The sequence below is a fragment of the Lynx canadensis genome, chromosome B4 (genome assembly GCF_007474595.2).
Source record: "Lynx canadensis isolate LIC74 chromosome B4, mLynCan4.pri.v2, whole genome shotgun sequence".
In the NCBI taxonomy this organism is placed as follows: Eukaryota; Metazoa; Chordata; class Mammalia; order Carnivora; family Felidae; genus Lynx; species Lynx canadensis.
This window is the reverse complement of record NC_044309.1, coordinates 103,691,369-103,708,146: the sequence shown is the minus strand read 5'-3', so window position 1 is coordinate 103,708,146 and position 16,778 is coordinate 103,691,369. Positions and strand designations below refer to the sequence as shown.

The window sequence follows — 16,778 nt, the reverse complement described above, 5'->3', positions numbered from 1 at the left end:
TAATTATTTTCTGAAATGTTGACTAAGCTCCAGATGACACACCAGAAAGTTTACATTTGGGGAATCTACTAGTATAGGCTACACATTCCTCAGTGAGAGTTAGTAAGATCCACCACCTAAAATGTATGTAACCATTCATTTCATCCAGGTGATCCCTGGGTGAAGCCCAGAGACTCTGAGGGATTTAGAAAAGCCAGGCCACTTCCACTCTTCAGGGTCCTTTATATATTAATCGGGGTTGTAAAAAATGATCATGTATTTAAATGAGTACATTTACAAAATAACACTTAAATATGTCACAAATAAAATGCCTCTGTGAATAAATAATAATAGATAACCATCAGAACAGAACTTCATGAAGATGAAGTTTAAGGCCCAATTGTCTTCTCCAGCCTCACTCTGATGGAGCTGGAATGTACCAGAGATAAATAAAAATAGTTAACTGTAACCCAGTTGTATATTTCCACTTGTTTTTATGAATCAGATAAACACAACAAATTTCAAATTACCAAGCCTCTGACATTACAATCACAGACCCATAAAAAAATTATCACACCCTATAATGAAAAATGTCAATTGGAGGATCACAAAAATTTTTACAGATGAACACAATGAGGACTTGAATGAATGGTTTTTCTTCAGGCTAAGAAAATCCTCTACAGGCATATGTAAAGAAGATTTGACAAAAGGAAGAGAGGGAAAATCAGCATTAGCTTCTACATCTGTCCATTTACTTCTATAGATGTGTCCTGTTATCGTTCCTAAAGAGTAATATTGGCAGAGCACCAGAGTTGACTGATGTGATATTCCTTTGATTCTGTCGTTGCCTGCTTGAGGCTTAGGAGTGGCAGCCAGGTTTTTACCTCCTTTGGCAAAAACGCAATCCTGATTAATGAGACACACCGCCAAGCCTCATAATTTGTGTTTCTAAGCTGAAAGCAAATCCAGTCCATTGCGTTTAATTACTAACTAAACAGCAGGCCTACTATAAAGGACAGGAGACATCCAAAGCCCTCAACTAAAATAAAGACAAGTTGGGGCGCCTGGGTGGCTCAGTCGGTTAGGTGTCTGACCCTTGATTTCAGCTCAGGTCATGATCTCAGGGTTTGTGAGATGGAACCCCAATCAGGGCCCATGTTGACAATGTAGAGCCTGCTTGGGACTCTCTCTCTCTCCTTTTCCCTCTCTCTGCTCCTCCCCTGCTTGTATGCACGTGCTCTCTCACTCTCGCAATAAAGAAATAAACTTTAAAAATAAAATAAAGATAAGTCAAAATAGAGGGAAGAGCCTCAAGAAAAAGGGAAAGTATGCCATTTTGGGAGGGAGGGATGGAGCAGTGGGTCTGTACCTATTAGCAGGAAAGAGAAGAGATGTGCATTAGAAAAATCTGAATAGGAAACTTGCATACCCATATTCAGTGTGTTTACTGAACATGTAAACATATGAACAAGTAAAAGAAATAGCATATATCTTGTTGGGTAAAAGTCATCAAACCAAGTTCAAATTGTGGCCTCAATTATTGGCTGTGACTTTGAGCTATGACCTCTCCATAACTCAGTTTCTTCATCCGCAAAATGGGACCAGTAATAGCACCTACTTCATTCATTTGTGAGAATTAAATAAGAAGTATTTGAAAGTACTTAGCTTTGGGCATAGCATAAATTCTTTACAAATTCATGACTTTCTGTATATGTGAATGTCCCACACATACACGATTAGCACACACATACTCACAGAAACACCTGTGTGTATGTGTATGTGTTCCTACCTTCCCTCGAACCTCCTCATACCCCAAGCCTCTTTTACTGCTAACTTTGTATTCCTTAACAGCAACAGGCCTTTTTAAAAAAAATATGCTTGAGGGCATCTGAAAGAAACTCAAAATTCTTTGAGACAGTAAGAATATTAAAATCATTGAGGGACGTGGTTCATAACCACGGACTACTAAAACTTCACACAGGTTTTAATGTGGTAATGGGAACTGCTAGGTGGTAACCAAAGTGACATAGCTTTAATGCTTTCTCTTCTTCTTGTATCCTGTCATTTAAGCATTTTCTGCAGATAACCTCTCAAGAGTTCCATAACATTACATGATTCTTTGCACTCTTATAATTTTTCTTCTGCAAAAAATGTTAAGCTGCTAGGAACCCAAGATGGTTCTACTATAAATTGCTGACACTCGCTTGGATATAGGAATACGGTGATCATTAGATCAAATTTACTAGGAAAAGCACTGTAAAATATATTCATTTTCTGTATTATACTGCTTTTTCTTCCTTCATGGATCACAGAATAATTTATGTGCTTAGAATATTCATATTTTGTTTTCTTGAACATAGTTTTTATTTCTAGACTAAATGCCTTCTCTAAAGTTATTGAAAGACAAATTTTATATACAAATAATCATACCTCTCCACGAGGCAGGATAGCTGGGGGATCAACCACGTAGTCAGAATGCATGTGTTCAATCGTGACTCTGACACCAGCTGGGCAAGTTATTTTATCTCTGTTCACTGAATTCCTCTTCCATAAAATAGGAATAATGCTATCACCTGGCTCACAAAGTTGTCAGAAAGATTTTTTAAAAACCATTCATTACCAGAATATCAAAAATCATATGGTAAATGGCCAGTGTTTGTTAAAATTATCATTATTCTTATAATTTAAATTAATATATGGCACCACAATAGATTCTGCAGAGAATCCAATTCATTAACATGACATATTATTACTATATGTATTTCAATCTTATTGTTTTAATCCAGTTTTCTAAAATTTTTTTAATGTTTATTTATTTTTGAGCAACAGAGAAAGAGACAGTGCAAGCAGGGCAGAGAGAGAGAGAGAGACACAGAATCTGAAGCAAGTTCCAGGCTCTGAGCTGTCAGCACAGAGTCCAACGTGGGGCTTGAACACAGGACCCGCGAGATCTGAGCTGAACTCGAATGCCCAATTGGCTGAGCCACCCAGGCGTTCCTAAGCTAGTTTTTTTCCATAAAGACAGAAAACATCATTCATACCTTTTTCAGTTTTTATTTTTTCTGCCAAAATTGTGACATTCAGGAAGTATATTAAATGGTCTATAAATCAAGTATTTCATAAGGTCAACACTAGAATAATCCTTAGTGCATCACCATACGCAAGAACCAAATTCAATATTCAGATTACCATATTTGGACGATTATAAATGAGAACATGATCCGGTTTGTGTTGTCCTAGTCTCAGTGCTTCTTCTAGAAGTGGTATGTATTCTACTCTCCGTCCGGGTTCAATCCCAAAGGATGCTGTAACAACCACCTTGGGCTACAATGGAAAAAATGACAGTAATTGAGAAAGTTTAACAACACCAATTAAGTAATCCCAATATTTCAGGTGCAGACTGGCAATCTGACATTTCTAAAGAAATGTTTTAATGATTCTGTTCTCTATTGAATAAATGGCTTGAAAACAAAAAAATTCATTTGTAAATGTTGTAGACCTAACGAATTCCACACAGATCTAACCTGTTTGAAACTACAAGTTCAGTGAGGCTTTGGGCTAGTGAGTATGAGCTGTTAAAAAATACTTCCCAGGGGCACCTGGTGGTTCACCTAGTTAAGCCTCTGACTTTGGCTCAGGTCATGATCTCAGGGTCATGAGTTGAAGCCCCGCATCAGGCTATCAGCGCAGAGCCCGCTTGGGATCTTCTGTCCCCTTCTCCTCTGCCCCTCTCCCCCCAACCCTCAAAAATAAACATTAAAATTTTTTTTAAATAAAAAATACTATCCAAAGAATTCATGAAACCAGATAGACTTGCCCTGAACCAGTGAAATGCAAACCTAGGGGCCCCTCACTTACTGAGACCTTTGTACCCGCTGGTTATTGTGACCTTGTAGTATTTCTCAGGTGGGGAGAGCCAGCCGATTGCTATCAGGAAGCATTACTACATTTTTAAATGTCAGCATCTCTCCTCAAATGTGACCACAGAAAAAAGGGCTCAAATCTCTGATTTTTCTTTCGCGATTCTTTTCTCATTGTCAAATACTATATTTGTAATTTTGTTGTATTTTTCTTAAAAGGGCCCCCAAATGATTTAAGCTTCAAGCCCCACAAGCCTGAACCTGCTCCTTAAGATACACTCGGTAACTTCTCTTTACCTGACAACTTTCTAGTCTCCTTCAAGATATACAGAGATGTAGCCAAAAGGAGTCCCTGGAAGCTTAAGAAGTTAGGGTTAATCTCCATTCTGGGCAGGCCTCAGATGCCCTACTATAGTCAAATGTTCCCTCAGCCACACACTGCACAGGAAGCTCTCTGAGGCCAAATCTGGATCCCATTTATCTCTTTGTCTTCTATGCCCGGTACAATGCTTGCTTGCCATTCGGTAAGCTCTCAAATGTTTTTGGAACTGAACCAAAATTCTCATTAATTTGCAGAAACAAACATGTCTTTATTCTTTTAAGTACACTGTTTCTTCACCAAGAAATCCAAAGCAAAGGAGGCAGCTAATAAATTATTCAAGAGACAGATAATCAATCCAAGACAGTGCATCTATTCCTGAATTCTGATTTCTAGTTACAATACATTTCATCTAGGGAAGGTTTATATTATACCAAGTATATGCATATATCATTACTGTCTGCTTTTTGAATATCATTTAATATTCATGGAGCTGAGGCTCAGTGCAGTTACATAGCTTGCCCCAGGTTACAAGTAGTGGAATCAGAAAGAGGGCCAGTTTTGTCTGATTACAGAACCTGTCTCTTCCCACTATATCAGGCTACCTTTTAAAAGACACAAACACACACAAAGGAAAGAAAACAAAAATAAGTCTTGTTTCCTTTTATTATATTTTTAAAGATCCAGCATTTGAATAGAATTCACATTTTACTATCTGTAATACTCACAAAAATAACTCCAGGCAATATTTCCTAAGATTAGAATTCAGAATAAATGAAAGTAAGTTCCATATCAAATTAAAAATATATAGAGAATATATCAAAACTTGAATAATTTAATAAAGTCAAAATTAGAACCTTTATCTTGAAAAAGAACCCTTTCTACATTTCTATTAACGGCCTTTTATTGGAGGCTCTATTTAGTCTAGACTGACTTGTTAGGGTACTGTACATTCTTCCCATCGTCAGCCGGTAACATAAAGCTTTTTCTTGAGCCAGTTTATTTGAAAATCCTGACATCAAAATCATTCCTGATTTCAATCATTCCTGAGTAATTCTATCCAAATATCTCAGATATATATCTCTATCTTCTCACCTTTAATTTGACCTGCTCAAAGGTCTTGCCCATAGGAATATACACTCATTGCCTAAGCTGCTTAACAAGGTTGTGTGTGTGTCTGTGTGTGTGTGTGTGTGTGTGTAATGAAAACTTAGCAAGTGATATAGTAAACATTTTATAAATCCTTATTTTTATGTATCTAAATTTCCCCACATCATATAAATTTTTTAAAAAGGAAATAATATATCTCATTCTTTTATCCAAATGGTGTTAAGGATTTCTTTAGTTAAAAAACTGGAGTCTATAACTTCGTTGGAGAAGCCCCCAAATGCCCACTGGTTTCCAGGTCAGTGACTGACTGATATTTCCCCCTAGATTTACCTTCATAAGCACTAACTCAACAAGTTTAAAAAAGAGAGGGGAAAAAATCTATCTAGTTAGTCCACAAGCCAGCTTCCTAGTTCTAATAACTGATCTATTACAAGATGAAGCCAGATATGCAAACCCTCGCTGTCTATCTCGCACTAATATCAGATATTAGTTCCCTTGTTAGGAATGTCTCATCTCGGATTTATGGAACTCTGAAAGCCAACCATCTCTTACTCCCATAACGACCTTCCTTCCTTAATCTTCCCACTGCTATTACTCTGCTGCACATTACCCATCACTTCACAAACAGATCACATGCCAAAATGTCTTCTTCCACCCTCCCCTCTCCCCCATTCACGTTATTTGCAAGACCTTCCTCCTCTTAGCATTGCCTACAACAAGACACCCACCTACTCAAAAACGTTGACAGGTCAAGATCTACAGCACCCAGTTCAGACAAAAACTGACTTTGCAAGCTCACCATCTCTCCCTCTCTGGGCTCCTCAGTCTCTTCACTGTCCTCCAAATGAATTTTACCCTTTCCTCTCGAATGCTGGACTCATAGTCTTTTTTTCTTCTTTTGGATCCCCTGACATCATTCTCTTCAACTAGCTGAATCTTGGCCAAGATCTAACCAAAATCTCACCTCTAGGAAGTCTTCTTCAGCCACCCCAACTAAAAGAAATCACTCCTTCCTCTAAGTCAGGGGTCTACGAATGACAGTTGAGAGCCGAACTCGGCCCACAGCATGTTTCTGCAAATCTTCACTGGGACACTGTCATGTCCTCTGCTTATGTAGTGTCTAAGGCTGCTTGTGTTCTACAACACCACAGCTGAGTACTTGCTGCAGCCACGTGTAAACCACAATGCCTAAAACATTTACTATCTGGTAACTTGCCAGAACAAAGTTTTCTGACTCATAGAGGGACGATAGCTAACCTTTTTTTAAATGAGTACTATATACCAGGTACTGTGTTAAATGCTTTCAATGTAATATCTCAATCATCATTTCACAACAGCCTAATCAAGCTTGTTATCCTAATACCCCCATTTGAAGGTGTAACTCCACCCCTACTGGCACCCCTCTTAACCACTGTGTGGTGGTATACCACCATTCCTGGACGTGTGTAAATTATAAAACTTTAATATGCGTTCCATCCATTTGATAAGTATCACTCATTATCCGGATTTAAGGACAGTACCTGGCATATTGTGGGAAGTTAATAAATATATGGTAAGTGAATAAATTGGTTATTAGTTATTTTCCCGTATGTCTTATATACCCAAATACATGGCAAGCTAACTTGAAAAGTATATACCTAATCTTCTATTTTACATCCCTCACAGCATCTAGCAAGATGTTTTTCACATAAAACTAACCCCAAAATAAAATTTGGTGTGTGTGTATGTATATATATGTATGTATATATACACACACAGTATATATATAGGGGCCCCTAGTTTGCATTTCACTGTGTGTGTATGTGTGTGTGTATGTGTGTGTGTGTGTGTGTGTGTGTGTGTGTGTGTGTGTGTGTGTGTATATATATATATATATATATATATATAAACTTTAAGCATCTCATTGGAAAGGGGAACCTAGTAAGTACAGAGCACTTCCAGATGGTTCCTTCACAGATAACTATGGCTGTACTACATGTAGCTACTACTTGATTTCTCCAAATAAAGCACTTACCTTTGCATGGTCAATACGACTACTTAGTTCTTTGGATGCAAATCCCCCAAATATGAGACTGTGGATGGCTCCTATTCTTGCACATGCCAGCATGGTATACATCGCCTGCGGTATCATGGGCATGTAGATAACCACAGTGTCACCTTTTTTGACACCATGCTTGACCAAAACACCAGCCAGCTTAGAGACCTACAACAAAATCATTACATCAGCAAAGTGTTTTCTGAAAACTAGATTTCTAAGTTAAGACAGTAACACAAGAAGTTGATCATCCTCTTGGTAGTGGATTAAAGAAGCCTGAGTAACACATATTTGATGATGATGTGAGCTTAGACAGTGAGAGTAATAACAGTAATAACAAACAGTATGACAATAATTGACTATGAACCAACTTATTATTATTATGTCACATGAACTCTATGGCCTAAATTTGCTTAATTATTAATTCAGCAACATATTTACTGAGCAACTATGATGTACCAGACACTGTGTTTAGAGTTAGGAACATAATGATGAAAAACAAACACACAGATATATCCCCATGGAGCTTTTATTCTAAAGGGCAAATCTGTCAAGTGAACAGAAAAGTAAAATAATGGCAAATTTAGACATACATTGGGTTAACTATTAAAAGAGACAAGAACATGTTAGGAAAGAAAACATATCATCTACTTATAAGGTAAGTAAGATAGATTCTGTTATTATTATTCTTATTTTAAATATAAGGTAGCTGAGACTCAGATATAATAAAGAGCTAACTCAGAAGCCGAGAGGTAGTAAATACAGCCAGGATACCATCACAAATATTTTGACCTCATATTCTTTGCCCTTTCTATTGCTTCAAGCCAATTATTTTTTCTTTAAAGTTTTTTATACTAATTATCTATACAAAGTGACTGCCCTGTACATTGAGACCAAACATACAAACTTTGCTTAAATTTTAACATGTGTTTTGGAAATTAAAACAGGTTATGAAAAATACACCCAGACCTATGAAAAAGAAGTTCAACATTCTTTCACTTAAAAAATGTATATTGAGCACCTGTATATGGCAGACATTATTTTCTGATACACCAGTAAACAAAACAGGACAAAGATCTCTTATGGTTTAGCAGAAGAAATACAATAAACATAATTAGTAAGTGATCTATTATGTGAAAAGGTAGTCAGTACTGTTGGGAGGGGGTAGGGCAGGACAAAATGGAGGGATTGAGAATACAGAAAATGTAATTCTCAGTGGGAAGGTGAGGGTAGACCTCATTCAGAAAGTAGCACTTTAGCAAGGAACGTAAAAGTTAAGAATGAGTGGAGTATACTATTTCAGACAAAGAGAACACCAGCACAGAGGTGTAAGGGAGATCATTTGTGATGTGATGGAGGAAAAGTAAGGAGACTAGGGAGCTGGAACAGAAAGAGCAAGTGAGAAAGTGGTCGTAGATCAGGTCAGAGAGCTAACGAAAGGACTGTAGGGGTCCAGTGGGCAACTGGAAGGACTTTGGCTTGCCTTTGGATGTGGCTGCTCAAGATAATGAACAGAGGAGACCTGAGACAAGGAATTGGGCCGCAGGGCTATTTATATGGATCCTTTCATTTTATTCTGCCTTTCCTACTTTTTCAACAATTTGAAAGGATTTGGGATCCTGATCATTCTTCCTTTTTCTCTTTATTCCCTTCCTCTGTGCAGAGGGGGAAAGATGTGGTCAAAATTAAGGGCTCTGGTGAAAGACAGAAAGTAACAAACAGCTATCTTAGTGTTTTATTCTCTCCTATTTGCATGGTATAATTTAGTGCTATTTTTTAAGAACTCAAAGCTGCCCAGCATCAAGTTATGAGAAAGATACACCAAAGTGATATAATCATGAACTTTAATTCTTTCTGGAGCTAAAGACCAAAATAAACACTGGAAGGTTCTATCCAAATCCTCAGTGTGCAATCCATGCAGAAAAGTACCATGCTCTGTGATCACATTACTGGGTATCCCATTTAAGCTACAGCACTAGGAGAGACCAATGAGAAGTCTGTCCTATTTACAGCTATAACCTCAGCATCTTGAACAGTGCCTACTGTTGAATAAAAATAACCTTCAACCAACACCCAATCTAGTAGTTATTCAGTAACTTTATATTCTAGTCTCACTTCTCAATGTTGCTGAAAGATGTCCCCCAAAACTTTTCTGTCCTTTGAAAGAAATGAAATAAATGAATTCAAAAAAGTTTTTGAAAAAAAGATCTCAAAATGACCCGATGCGACCCCAAGAAGTATTTAAGTTGGAGTCATGTCACAGCTTCAAAAAAATGAGCCAACATATTAAATTAGAATGTTTCATATACAAATCCAGTTTTCCAGGTTCTCCTGAAAAACTGTCAAGTCTAGCAACACCGAGCCTGTGTTCTTGAATAACAACTATCAACTGAATCTGATGATCAGCTACTAGGTTGAGCTCACCATTCCTGGGGGCATTACTGACAGAGAATTAATTTTTCTTTCCATCCTGAGTTTAAAATGTATTCTTCTACATCTTGTTTAATTTATATCATATGCTTAAACCATAGTTCTATAGCCATAAAGGTGTGATATATACTGATAATGAATTTTTTTCCCACCCACTTCTCCCACTTATGTTATCTACTTGGCTCCAGCATCTGAATTGTGAACCACTTCCCTGAATGAAGACAACCTTCAGTAAATTAGGCTGCAGCAGGTGTGTACAACCACTAGATGGCGCCCATCTGGCCTTCTTAAACTGGCTTCCTGTAGCCATTCAATGTTTTGATACTGTGCTAACCACACCAGAGTTGCTCTAGAGAAAAAAAGCTATATGTGATCAAAAGAGAAAATCTATTTTTCAGTAGTTTCCAGGGCTAAATGCCACTCCAGCAAAAGTTTACATTGTAAATTATGTAAATGATATGCATGTATGAAATTATATCGATATAAATGATATACATATATGAAATTTTACATATATATTTATATATACGAATGAAAACAGGGGAAAACATTCATTTCTGGTGAGATTTCTAATAAATATGCATATGGAAAACAAAATATTAACTCACAGCAAGAATGGACATTGGTTTAATATGAGAATATGTGATAATATTTCATTAAAAAGTATTTCTTACTAATATTAAATCTAGAATTAGTTAATATGGGAGACCTAGAACAGAATAGTTAGGTCTTACTTCAGACACAATACAATCATTTTGAAAAGAAGGGTGAGCAGCAGCAAACAGAGGAAAAATCTAGAAATCCCAGTCACCTGAAAGTTCATAATCACTCAAATAAAGTGCTATGAAGTTTCAACACAAAGGGGGATGTGATGATTGCTATTTCAGGGCTCGCCTTGCTTTTATTGACCATCAGATGTAAAATTATCAAAGAGAAAGAAATTCTGTATTCTTTTTGTTTAATGTTATAGTCTTATCCTACCATAGATATCTGAATGTAAATTTATAATTTCTATTGCTATCCAAAGAGAAAATATTTAACATATATCTTGTATAATTTATAGTTTCTCAACTATAGTTAAAGGAAAGTTAAATCATGTGTAATTCACCCAATCCATATTCATTTTTGCACCTTAAAGGTGTGTTTTAATTTGTAAACAATTTAATCATTTTACCACTCACACACCACCAAATTTGGTTTTTAGTCTGAGTTAAGGGCAGGACCTATGCTATGCAATCATGGTCCGGCCATGCCTCTCCGCTAGCATGATGATAACTGAGCTGTGAAGGAAGCCTGAAGAAACAAAATGAATACACATATTCATTTAGATACAACATTATTTGTTTCTTCCCACTAGAGACTATATGAATTAATCATTATTTTGGTACTAATTTAAAACCATTCTAACATAATGAGTGCCCTGTTATTGATTCAATTTATACAGTATCAGCTATGTATACTAAAGTAAAGTTTGCAAGTCAGATGCAAAAGAGGAAGACATAGTCCTTAAAGCAAAGCAATTCAGAGTCCAGGGAAAAATAATATGAATAAATAGTAATACCAACATAAGAAAATACAGTAACAGATATTTATGTTATATAAAATAGTATACACATGTATTTGGTTTATATGTAACACGTGCTTATTTTGACACAAGTAAAAACTTTAAATTTTAAAATTATAAAATGAAAACATGCTCGTATAAATAATAAAAAAGAATTTTATAGATTTTTTATGTATTCATTCCGCAAAATCTTCATTCACAAGCAGTCTGTGGGTTAGTATAGTTTCATGATCAAATGCCCAGGACACAAATATAAACATTAGGTGAAACTGACAAAACACTGTGTTCTATAGAGCAAATTAGCACTTGCTTCACAAGCAGCAAGTGTGTCCATCTAAAGAAAATAATGTTTGTATGAGAAAGATAGAGCTGGTGTCCAAATTATAGCAAAAAGATAATAATTATGGGCAATCTCAGGGCCATGTCAAAGAAAATTATATGAAAGAGAAGACATGAGGAAGCCTATTTTCAAGCTGCAGTGATGTCACCCTGCAAACCCTGGTCTAATCAATCACAGAAAATATAACTAATTGAAAAACCAATTATAGTATCTGAGAAAACAGTCTTCTTTTCCGAGGATTCTACTTGAAAAATATTCAGAAACCTTCCCTTAGTATGCTATATAAAACCACCCTGAAAAATGGGGAGCAAGCAGGGAATTTACAAGTGGCCGCTCTATAAAAGTTCGAATCAGACTTGTTTCAAGCCTAGTAGGTATAGCCAGAGATCCTAAATAAAGATATGCATATGGAATAGTTTCCACAAGGCACAAAGTGGTGGTATCCTTTAATTGCCCATGCAAGCAACTGTTCCTATCGTTAAGGAGATTTTAAGCTAAAGGGGACCTATTTATTTCTCTCTTGGACCATTTGTCATCTCTTGACTTCCAATCTTGCCCACCACAGCTTCCTCTTTGGAGAAATCAAAGTGATGGAGCTTTCCATCATACTTAGAATAAAATACAGTCTTTAAAATGGTGCGCAAGGTCTTATGGAATCTGACTCCCAGAGGCTCCCACAACCTCACCTTCTTCCACTCTCTTCTCATGGCGGGCCTCCGGGTGCCCCATGGTGGTCCAAGTCTGTTCTTGTTCTGGGGCCTCTGTTTCACCTGATTTTCACACAAATGGGAACATGGTTGTCTCCCAGCCTGCATTTGGGTTTGTGTCACTGGGTCATCTCCTCGATGACAAGTAATTTTCTCTGACATACATCTAAAATGGCAGCCCAAGTCACTCTGTAGCATATTTTTCTTTACTTAGATTGTATAATTTTTCATTTATGGTGTATTATCTTTTTATTCATAATGTAGCTCCCTAATTAGAATGCAACTTCCCTATGGGAAAAGATTATAATATTCACTACTGCAGTCTATGATGCCCACAGTAGTGCCATATAGATCAGGTGCCCTAAAAGTATGTTTTAATAAGTAAATTGACTCCATCATCATTCCAGTCCAGAAAAATGAATTCAAAACAGTCTACTGATTTTGTTAAGTTGACTTTCTAAAAGTCAGAGTTTAGCCACTCTGAAGATAATACAAATCATCTATTAAGAATCTATCAATGAATGATAAAAATAATCAGTTAAGCAAATGTAAGAATAAAAGCCATGAACCAGAATTTCAGACTTGCAAGAAAGCCAAGTAAGGTAAATGTTATAAGCAGAGTTTTAGCTGAGGCAGGATATAAACCTTCACAGTCAGGCAATGCACTAAAACAAGGAAATTTCTCACCATATTAAAAAATAAAAATTTCCCAGTGTAAAAAGAAACTCACAATGTGGAGGAGACAAGTGATATTTTTGGAAATAATTATTTCTCTCAGACAAGGATTACATTTTTCTTTACTTTTTAATGGATGAGTTACTATTCTTTCTATATAATATGAGAGTATGCTATGAGGTCTGTATTAGACATTGTGTTGGTCTAAAAACAAATACATAAATAAAATATTAACTCTATCTTCAAGGGGTATTACTTTGGCCAAGAAATACGCTAATAAGTAGATATACTAATAAGTAATGTAAAAAGCAAAAATAAACCCATACATGGAGAAAGGTACAAATAAAGTGTTCTGGACTTCAAATCATGGTGAAATAGTTTCTGTTGTAGAGGGAAGTGAAAAGAAGTGAGGTTATACTTCAAACAATCTCAAAAAGTCTGCTGAGAAAATTCAAAGGGAATGGTTGCATTGTTATTTTGGTTGATGTAAAAATTTAATTTGGACATTTGTATTTTGAATACATGACTCTAAACATGGAAAAAGGAAGCTAGGAGATACTAAAATGTTGTTTTCTCATTTAATTAATTCCTATATTATCTATCAAATTGGTATAATATTGATTTTATTTACATGGAGTATTTTTAGAATCTAATCTAACAAATTTTATTAAGTTGAGAAGTTATTCAAAACAAACTTTTAGCTACAATTTTGATAAAAATGTAAATCAGTAGTTGGTGCCTACTCACGTACAACTTCACATGAAATACAAGCGTCTACTAAAACATATTTTACAACATTGCATGATACAAAATAGCTCACAATTGTTTTTAAATTGTTTAATGTTTATTTATTTTTGAGAGAGAGAGAAAGACAGGGTGTGAGTGAGGGAGGGGCAGAAAGAAAGGGAGACACAAAATCTGAAGCAGGCTCCAGGCTCTGAGCTGTCAGCCCAGAACCTGACACAGGGCTCGAACTCACAAACCACGAGATCATGACCTGAGCAGAAGTCAGATGCTTAGCCGACTGAGCCACCCAGGTGCCCCCAAAATAGCTCACAAAAATTAAGGCTTATGGGAAAATAAGACTTAACCAGACCACTCAAAAATCAACATAACTAGAACTCTTTAACATTCATTTAACATAATATCATGTTCAATAGATCATTTACAGCCTTAAACAGTGGAAATAACGCTTCCTGTTTTAAGGTATTCTATCGGAAGGCATTCGCTTCTAAATATCCTTGCAAAGAATGACCAGTCAAAATAGCACAGTGTAGACTTTATCATTAACGATTTTTAAAACAGGGGAGAATATTTTCTTAACTTTAGATTCTGAAAGGCACTTAACTCATCAACACTTGCGCTAAAGGATCTTCATCATTTTTTTCTTGAGGTTTTCAGATATTGAAAAGATGTTCGCTTTAAATTGTGAGAAAGTCCCTGCAACTTGCTAACAAGGTAACAACAATCCAATAGGAGAATGAATGGGCAAAAGATCCAAATGAGCACTCCAGAAAAGTGAAACAAATGGCCAATAAGCACGGGTGAAGGAGCTCAGTTTCAGCAGTCATTAGGGAAAAGCAAATTAAAAGCACAATGTGATACCACCACACATTCACCCGAAAGGCCCAGATTAAAAAAGACTTGGGGTGGGGGGGGGCACCTGGGTGGCTCAATTGGTTAGGTGTCTGACTTCAGCTCAGGTCATGATCTCGCAGTATGTGGGTGTGAGCCCTGCGTCAGGCTCTGTGCTAACAGGTCAGAGCCTGGAGCCTGTTCTGGATTCTGTGTCTCCCCACCTTTCTCCCCCTCCCCTGCTCACTCTCTCTCTCTCTTTCTCTCTCTCTCTCTCTCTCAAAAATGGATAAACGTTAAATAATTAAAAAAAGAAAAAAAAAAGACTTGGGATTCTCAATGCCAACTATTGACAACTAGCATTCTCATACACTGCAAGGGGGAATGGTAAATGGGTACAACCAGTCTGGAAAACTATTACACGAAAGAATCTCATGAACAAAAAGTTGAGTAAAAAAAGCCAGACACAAATGAGTGCATCCTATTATTCAATTTATACAAAGTTCAAAAGCAAGGAAATGTCATCATGGATGGTGTATCAACGTCTGCATGATAATCCCATAAAGGCTGAATGAGAAATGACTAACATGAGGCACGGTACGTGCTTCTGGGGGTGGAGATCTTCTGTCTCCTGATCCAGTTATGTGGGTGTGTTCTGTTTGTGAAAAATCCAACACGGTTCTGTGTACTCATCTGAATGTATATTACATTTCATTAAAAGTTGACAAAGTGGCATGCGAGGAAAAAACCTACACAAAACACTGTGAATGAAGTTCAACCTCAAACCAGCATCATTCACGGAATGATGATTCCAGCATCAAGCACGGAAAAGGTAATTCACCTTACAGAGACGTACTGTTTAGCAGAGCCGACTGCAGTACAACTTAAGTTCTTATTGCTTATTTGAGAAGCTTAAAAAATGAAAACTGCGCACGCGCCCTGTTGCATTCTTTCCCCTCAACAAGGCAAGTGCTGGCAGAGCTGAATTTCTGCAGGTTCGGCGCATTTTTGCATTTCCAGTTCTTGCTTAAGAAAATGATGATGATGTGACAGACAAAGAAATATCAGATTATCATACCCTGACATACTTCCGGAAGTTGGAAATCACACTTTGAAAAGAGCACCTTAAAGGGCAGAGCTGGAGAAAGGACTTCTCGTGGGACATGACCCTTGATTTCAGAGTAATTTTCTCCTCCAAATTACTCAAACTTCATAATTACAACCACCACTGTAATCATATTTCAAACAATTACCTTCAGTGGAGATCATCGACACTTTCAGTTTGAATTAAATCAAGAAAATTTGGCACACTCTGGGCTTCCTCAATTCTCCCTGTATATATATATATATTCATGAAAATTTCTAGTGGTCACATTTTTATTTAGCAAATAAATAAAAATTCACAATTGTTTGAATACCAAAAATAAAAATAAAAAAATAAAGCAAACTCAGAGGTAATTCAAAATGAAATTAGAGATAGAGAAAACAAACTCAAAAAAATTAAAGTAGGAATTTCTTAAAATGATGAATACGGTATATAACATATAGAGCCAAATACAAACAAAAACTCTCATACACACCCCTTTACTTTGCTGAGGTTTAATATAACCACTAACTTGAAAAGAGCTAGGGACGCCTGGGTGGTGCAGTCAGTTAAGCGTCCGACTTCAGCTCAGGTCATGATCTCACAGTTTGTGAGTTCAAGCCCCACATCAGGCTCTGTGCTGACAGCTCGGAGCCTGGAGCCTGCTTCGGATTCTGTGTCTCCCTCTCCCTCTGCCCCTCCCCCACTCGTGCATGGTCTCTCTCTGTCTCTTTCAAATGTAAATAAACATTTAAAAACTTTGTAAAGAGAAGAAAAGAGCTACCAAGAGAAGGACACAATAAGCATATACATCTCTCCTGGAATGCAGACCTGGGTGTAAGTGTGGAAGATTCAAAGAGGAAATATTCATCTTGAACTTCCAAGCCAAATGTAAATAGGCTACAATTCTTCAGAGATAGTAAGAGGTCAGAATTTGCCTAGAAAGACGTTCAAGTTATATTACTGATCCAATTCAAAGATAAGAAGTTCCCACAATAAAGGAAGTTAGAGTCATTTAAAAATTTCAAATACAGTTTCATTCATTCCTTCATCATTGAACATGTTTGCTATGTACCAGGCACTATTCGGTGAACAGAACA

The 16,778-nt window shown here is 36.7% G+C and overlaps 1 protein-coding gene across 1 annotated transcript in view; it reads right to left on the bottom strand.

The window, feature by feature from the left end:
* Window positions 1-16,778, bottom strand: part of ACSS3 (acyl-CoA synthetase short chain family member 3) — a 156,282-nt gene that overhangs the window by 100,363 nt on the left and 39,141 nt on the right. Inside the window, exons 3-4 of the mRNA XM_030323318.1 lie at window positions 7,283-7,471; window positions 3,169-3,303 (exon numbers count right to left, since the gene is read on the bottom strand). Coding sequence (XP_030179178.1) covers window positions 3,169-3,303; window positions 7,283-7,471 — 324 coding nt within the window. The remainder of the gene's footprint in view (window positions 1-3,168; window positions 3,304-7,282; window positions 7,472-16,778) is intronic.